The 7,555-nt window shown below is 47.2% G+C and overlaps 1 protein-coding gene across 4 annotated transcripts; it reads right to left on the bottom strand.

The window, feature by feature from the left end:
* Positions 1–723: 723 nt before the first annotated feature.
* LOC308665704 (kunitz/BPTI-like toxin) lies at positions 724–6,813 on the bottom strand. 4 transcript variants are annotated; one of them, XM_081323859.1, is made up of 6 exons: positions 6,651–6,813; positions 6,153–6,549; positions 3,926–4,259; positions 3,313–3,474; positions 1,658–1,819; positions 724–869 (listed from the first exon to the last, which is right to left on the bottom strand). In XM_081323859.1, exons 3-6 carry the CDS (start codon positions 4,008–4,010, stop codon positions 820–822), a joined length of 459 nt encoding a protein of 152 aa, XP_081179985.1. In that variant the 5' UTR covers positions 4,011–4,259; positions 6,153–6,549; positions 6,651–6,813; the 3' UTR covers positions 724–819. The 4 variants fall into 4 exon arrangements, with proteins under 4 accessions (XP_081179985.1, XP_081179986.1, XP_081179983.1 ...); XM_081323860.1 differs by lacking the exons at positions 6,153–6,549; positions 6,651–6,813 and adding an exon at positions 4,859–4,876; XM_081323857.1 differs by lacking the exons at positions 6,153–6,549; positions 6,651–6,813 and adding an exon at positions 4,593–4,841.
* Between the last annotated feature and the right edge of the window lie 742 nt (positions 6,814–7,555).

Genomic DNA, 7,555 nt, shown 5'->3' with positions numbered 1-7,555 from the left:
TGGGCGATTCTGCCAGACCTGCCAGACGACACAGGGTCTTCTTATGAGGACAGGCTTATGAAGAGCCTGGGGTGGCCATTCTGGAGAGAAGACAACCAGGCTAGGACTTTTGAGGAGCATCTGGGGACATCAGAAGGAGCCCAAGAGGAGACGGCCAGGAGCTCTTCTCCTGCAGAGGCTCTTGGTTCTCCAGGTGGAGGAGACAAAGTCGCTGGTGACTTATGAACAGAGGGCAGCCAAGGGAGATTTTGCGTGGACAGCCATGATGACATATGTGTAAAATAGACATGTATCTAGATACACGAGAAGCCCTGATGCATCTAATATTTTTCCTGCTGTTCCGTTTTCTATTCTCATTTTTTTCCTGCTGCTGCTCTTTTTTTTCTGTTCTGCTTAATTTCAATAAAGGCAAAAAACTTTCTCTGATGTGCCTCATGGCCTCCAGCCAGACCATCCGTGTGGAGCCATCGCAGGACGGCAGAGGCTCTGTGCCCACCCCAGACTTACTCTGGAGTAAGCCCTTCCTGGGGACTGAGCTTCTGTCCATCCGGCAGGGATTTCTGACTACAAGAGAGGCGCCTCCCCTGCGGATCCCCCCTGGAAAGCCACGTTGGGGAACGGTGGTCCTCTCCCTCTGACATGGGGGGGACATGGGTCAATGTGGGGAGGGAAAACCCCCAAAGGGGCAGAAGGAGACACCAGAGACTAAGACAGGAAGCTGGAACCAAAGCTTTATTGCAGAACAGAAGGGATGAGCCCAGGGTGGGTTTTGGGGGGAGGGTCTCCGGGGTGGTCCAGGACAGAAGAAGGCTCTTTGGCTCAAGTTGGAACACTAGATCCAATTTGGGTGGGTCTCGTCGTGGGTGAAGCTGTAAAAACAAACATTCAGATGTGAGGTTTCTGCCCATGATTCCCTCCAGGTCTTCCCCCTGCCTCATCTTTCAGCCACGGAGACCCAGACCCAGGGGCAATGCCCTGATTGGGAGAGAAGGGAAGCAATGGAGCAGCCTCCCCACTGGAGTTATGGGGCTGAAGGCTTCAAGCAAAGGTGGGAAAGAATCTCTCCAGGATGTTCTGAAGATTTCTGTACTGGAAACAGGATGGACTAGATGACCTCCAGTGTCATTTCTCAATCCTCTCTTTCCAGGAGACCTCAAGGCAAAGCTATGGTGGACCTTCCTGTCACCGGAGCATGGACCGGTTCTGGTCTGCCCAGAGGATGAGCTGGACCAAAGTGGGCAAGAGGTTCTGTCTCGGCCTCTCCTCCTCCTGGAAGTCCTCCTTGCCTGGGACCTTCTGGCTTCCCAACCAGGCTGGCAGGAGGACCATCTTCTCCAACACAACAACCCAGCAGCAGCTGAACTGGTGGAGGGCATTCTCTCAAAGGAGGTTGAAGAGGAGAAGAGGTCAAGAGAAAGAGGGAGGGGGGCGTGGAGGGTCAGTCTCAAGGCTTCCAGAGAGTGGGGGTGGGTATCTGTCAGGAAGAAGGTCCCCACTGCACCAAGTTCTGCTCCAACATCAGGGCACCTTCCTTTTTTTACATCATTTCTGACGGACCCCAGAGAAACCTGCAGGTGCCCAGACCAAGTCTAGGCCGAGGAGACACCACATAGCTGTTCCTTTGCACTGAGCAAACTACACAATGTGCGGCACCTACCAAACGTCACGTTGAAGATATCCTTGCACTCAGCCAGGCACCCGTAACGGCAACACTTCTGCTCCCCAGGACATTTCCAGTCACTTTCACAATTCTTGCGACAAACAATCTTGTCTTTCTGGCCCTGTTGTTGAGGGCCCTGGGGACACACCCCAGGTTTTTCTGCAAAATAGAAGATCCCAAGGCTGAGAGATTCCTCCAGAATTGGAATCCCAGATCAAGCAAGATCCCATCTCTGGGCCTTTCAGGAGCCGAAACATCTCCACACATCCAGATGAGCCAGGTGGAGCAGGATCCCACCTCCTTCCCCACAAAGCAGAGCCATTTCCTTTTTGGGTCAGCCTCTTGGGACCCTGAGCTGGACTTTATAACTGGGCTCCTCTGTCTTGACCTGGGAAGGGGAATGTGCACCTCCCGTTTCTATCAAAGAGGAAGGTGGTTCTCCTTGTGGGTGGGCCAAACGTGCATCTCTGTCTACCTTCCTCATCAGGAAGGGATTCCAGGGAATGGGAGGCAGAGACATTTTCTCCTGACTCTGCACATCCCTGCAGCCCCTTCCCCCAAAACAGAGGGCGAAAGATAGCACTCTGCCTCTGGACCCCCTCTTTCTTGGGGTCTCCTGGAGGTTACCCTGAGGCTCTCAGGCGAAATGCAGAGGACTTTCTGGAAGTGGGGTGGAAGTTCTGAGCTGAGACACTTGGCACACAGACCTGGACTTAGACAGAGATGGCTCGTAGATGTTTCCAGAAAGGGGAGGGTAGAGTATTCACGCCAACAAACACATGAGTAGGGACAAACAACCACACATAAAATAAATCCCCAATCAAGGAATTGTCAAGAAGAAAACAGCACTCTGATCAAGACTTCCAAGGCAAAGTGCAGTATATAAACCGGGAGCAAACCCCATACACAGCTGCTCTGAAGATGTCCCTAACATCTGCAAGGAAACAATCAAGAGAAAGTTCCTGACAGTGAGGACAATCAACCAGTGGAACAGAAGTTGCCTCCAGACGTTGTGGGCACTCCATCACTGGAGGTTTTTAAGAAGAGGCTGGACAATCACATGACTCAGATGGTATAGGTCCTCCTGCTTGAGCAGGGGGCTGGACTAGAAGACCTCCAAGGTCCCTTCCAGCTCTATTCTATTCTATTCTATTCTATTCTATTCTATTCTATTCTATTCTATTCTATTCTATTCTATTCTATTCTATTCTATTCTATTCTATTCTATTCTATTCTATTCTATTCTATTCTATTCTATTCTATTCTATTCTATTCTATTCTATTCTATTCCATTCTGTATTCTATTCTATTCTATTCTATTCTATTCTATTCTATTCTATTCTATTCTATTCTATTCTATTCTATTCTATTCTATTCTATTCTATTCTATTCTATTCTATTCTATTCTTACAGTATGCCCCACAGTCTTCCTCCTCCTCCTCCTCCTCCTCCTCCTCCTCCTCCTCCTCCTCCTCCTCCTCCTTGCAAATTCCACTCCCTTCTAGAACTGATGATGTTCCCCATTTGGATCATGAAACACCTTCAAGACAACCACGAAGTTCAGAAAGCACCAAGGACCCTACAGTTCAACCTTGAGCTACATAAATTATCTTGTATTGGAAGATGCCATCCACAGCTGCTTCCCTACTTACCAACACAGGTGTAGTGACATTCATCTTTGGTCTTAAAATTGTTGGCATTGCCCTCGCATCCACCATAAGTAAACTCTTGGCATTTTTTTGAAGCTGAGTTGTAGTAGAAGGCCCGAACATTGGCTTTACATGGTCCCGTTTCAGAAGGAAGATAACAAAACTCTGTGAAATATGGAGGGGGCAATGTTATCTATTAGCTAGCAAAACTTCTTTAATACACTTCCCTAACCAGGTGCCCTCCTAACACGCTCAGATTGCAAACAATGGGGAGCCATCTAGGACATTTTACTTTAATGCCCTGCTCTGGGATTTGGACCGGATGGCTGAATGATGGATCCTGTTGCTTAAAGCCCTGATTCTGCTGTTGCATTGAGTAAAGATAGGTCAGACTTCCCCTGAAATTGCATTTCTCTTTCTTGGGGGCCCCTCCCATTTCTCTCTCCTGTTCAGCTGACACCCAACCACCATCTCAAGAAGCTTCCCAGAAGAGGCACCACCAAGCCAGAGGTTCTAGACTGGGGTTCTTGGTTTTCTCTCCCTGGGGGAGAACTCTGCCCTCTGATCACGTCAGCCCCTCCCAGCAAAGGGTTTCAAGATCATTCTGGAAACTCACTTGGACGGTCCTGGCTGGAGACGGGGGTCAGCTCTGCCCAGAGGGTGAGGAGTCCCACCAGCAGCAGAAGACCTCCAGAAGACATGATGAAGCCGTCTGCCCCACACCCGGGCTGCTCGCTCTATTTATTCTCCCCACTGGGAAGTTCAGCCCTGCAGTTCCAGGAAGCAGGATGAGGTAATACAGTGAGAATCTGAATTCTTTCCTCTTTCACAAGATGGTTGGATAAGAGAAGGGGAATCCCAAAAGTTGGATTAGCTGGTCAGCTTTGGGGAAGCTAGGCAGAGCCCTGTTGTCCTGTTCCACTCCCTTGTTCCATAGAGTAATGAAACATCTGCAAGAAAACAACCAAGCTTAGAGAGCACCCAGGTCCCCACAGTCCTCCTCCTCCTCTTCCCCTTCCCTACAAACCCCGCTCCATTCTACCACGGATGTTATTCCCTAGTCGGGTCATGAAACATCTGTAGCAAGGCAACCAGGTTCAGAGAGCACCAAGGACCCCACAGTCCTCCTCCTCCTCCTCTCTACAAACCCCACTCCCTTCTAGCACTGATGAGGTTAGCTAGTTGTGTAATGAAAGGTGTGCAAGAAAACCACCAAGCTCAGAGAGCACCAAGTTACCCCAGAATTCAACACGGGGGTACAAATATTGCCAGATTTACTCAACCCAGCCTCCATTCCCCACATTGGAACTGCAAAATCCAAGCAATTGTTGTTTGACTGCTGATTTTAATATTTGGTATCGGTGAGGCTTATTGCTATGCAACCTTCTTGGACTTCTCCTGGTTTCTCCAATGTTGCCTAATCCAAGTTCATCTCCCACTGCAGCTGAAGTTCTTTCTGTCTTGTGTAATTTAATGAGTTTCCGTTGGGTCTTCCAACTACCAGCAGAGAAGGCTAATCAGCCCGGGGTGCCCTTCCCTCACCGCTCACCTATTAACCAACCCTGGTTAAGGAGGAGCAAGGGCAGATGAGTACGCCAGGCAGGTAGGAGAAGCTGCTGTGTAGCAACCCTTCATATTTACAGATCAATCTTGCTGCATTGATGATGCTACCAAGAATGGCAATGAAATGTGAGCAGTATGCAAACCAAGTTCCCAGAACACTAATGATCCACCTGGTGAGATCAAGAGTTGATACACGATTGCGTGAGAAAGAAAGAAAGAAAGAAAGAAAGAAAGAAAGAAAGAAAGAAAGAAAGAAAGAAAGAAAGAAAGAAAGAAAGAAAGAAAGAAAGAAAGAAAGAAAGAAAGAAATTCCCAAATTACTTCATTACAAGAAGTAATGGATGGAAGATCATTAAAAGAGAGATTCAAAAACTAAGGAGGAATTTCCTGACAGTCAAAACAATTAATCAGTGGGATGACACATAAGGCAGAATATCAGCAGACAGCCCGAATCTGCAAAGATTTACTCCACAGTTATTCTTATTGGGTATTATTACTGATTGTACTGTTATAGAAACTAAGTTGATGTTGAATTTAATAACAGCAGCAAGACTTTTGGTTTTGCAATATTGGAAGAAGGAGGAACTGCCTACTATAGAAGAGTGGACTTTAAAAGTTTCACACTTGGCAGAAATGGCAAAAATTTCAGCATACCTGAAAGAACAATCGCAACAGAGATACAGTATATTTCGGAATGGAGAAGATGGATTGAATATATTCAGAATAAATATGGGACTAAAGAATTTCATTTAGCATATGAATGAATATTAGAATTATAAGATGCATTATTATTATTTACCTATGTGTAAGGGGAATTAAAGTGCGATAGGATTTAATGTGTATTCACAGTCGGTTAGCATATTTTAGTTTAAGCTTGTTGGAGGCAATACCCTGCTTTCAGCTCTGGGAAGTGCGGGGGAGGGGGGGAAGTGGGGGGAAGGAGGAGGGGGGCAAGGGGGGAGGGGGAGGGATGGAGTATACTTAAAATGTACTGTAAAACTTTTGAAAAAAAAGAAATGCAAAGGCTCAGAATGAACAAAGTTGCGGGTGCTTCATCACTGGAACTTTTTAAGAAGAGACAGGACAGCCATTTATATATTTATATATTTATATTTATTAAACCTATATACCGCCCTTCTTCCGTAGGACTCAGGGTGGTTCACAAGGTTTTTTAAAAACAATACAACAAATTACAAAAATTAAAAACAATTAAAATGATTACATTAACCTTGAATAAATAAAAATCCCAATTAGAATCCAATTAAAACCCCAATTAATACTCTCAGTCCAGAACGGTATAGTTCTCCTGCTTGAGCAGGGGGCTGGACTAGAAGACCTCCAAGGTCCCTTCCAGCTCTGATGTTCTCTGTTTTCCCAGGAGGAGGTGAGAAGCCTCCAACTCTTGCTGGTTGGAAGGGCTCTTCAACACAGCTGCCAAGAGAACTTTGAGGGGGATCTGTGTGACCATAACCTTGAGCGAGGTGGTTTGTTCAGCGTGTTGCACAAGGATCTGGGTAAAGAGGAACGGTAAGAACGGAGCCTGGATGCCCTCAGATCAGGAGTGACCGTTTGCCTTGGCCATGCAAGGAAGGGCTTGCTGGGACAGACCATTTGGGAGGAGGGAGGGGGGGAATTCCCTGAGAATCTGAGCACAGACACCTGGGCAGCAGCTGCCACCTGCCGAGAGAAGAAAGGTAATACTTGAGTAAGCAGATCTGGGACTTAGTTAGAAACAAAAGGGGGAACTTGAGGAAAACAATTCTAGACCTAATTCTTACTAATAGAGGGGAAGTGATAGAGGGAGTTGAAATTGCTGGAACCTTGGGCGAGAGTGACCACATCAGATCTCAGAGACCCAGTGGACAATCACTTCAATATGAGCCAGCCGTGTGCTGCAGCTGCCAAAAAAGCCAAGACAGTGCTAGGCTGCATCAACAGAGGGGTAGAATCAAGATCACGTGAAGGGTTAATACCACTTTACAATGTCTGGGTAAGGCCACACGTGGAATACGGCTTCCAGTTTTGGTCACCACGATGTAAAAAAGATGTCGAGACTCTAGAAAGGGTACAGAGAAGAGCAACAAAAATGATCAGGGGGCTGGAGGCTAAAACATATAGGGAACGGTTGCTGGAATTGGGTATGTCTAGTTTAATGAAGAGAAGGGCGAGGGGGACATGATAGCCATGTTCCAATATCTCGGGCTGCCACAAAGAAGAGGGAGCCAAGCTATTCTCCAAAGCACCTGAAATCAGGACAAGAAGCAACGGATGGAAACTAGTCAAGGAGAGAAGCAACCTAGAACTAAGGAGAAACTTCCTGACAGTTAGAACAATTAACCAGTGGAACAACCTGCCTCCAGAGGTGGTGAATGAATGAATGAATCAGGAGATCGATCCTGATCGATTCAAGGTAGACTCAGCCTTCCATCCTTCCGAGGTTGGTAAGTTTCATGCCATTGGGCAGGGGTTTCTGGCTCCGAGAGGCCCTTCCTCTGCAGATTCTCTCTAGGGAACAATGAGCAGCATAGAGGGGGCTCCCCTTCCTCTGACATGGGGGGGAGATGGGTCAAGGTGGGGAAGGAAAACCCCCAAAGGGGCAGAAGGAGACACCAGAGACAGAAGGAAGCCATGATCCAAAGCTTTATTGCAGGGAAGAAGGAATGAAGCCAGGGTGGGGTTTTTT

This window comes from Vipera berus (assembly GCF_964194415.1).
Source record: "Vipera berus genome assembly, chromosome: 3".
NCBI classification, from domain to species: domain Eukaryota; kingdom Metazoa; phylum Chordata; class Lepidosauria; order Squamata; family Viperidae; genus Vipera; species Vipera berus.
This window is presented reverse-complemented; position numbering and strand designations above follow the sequence as displayed.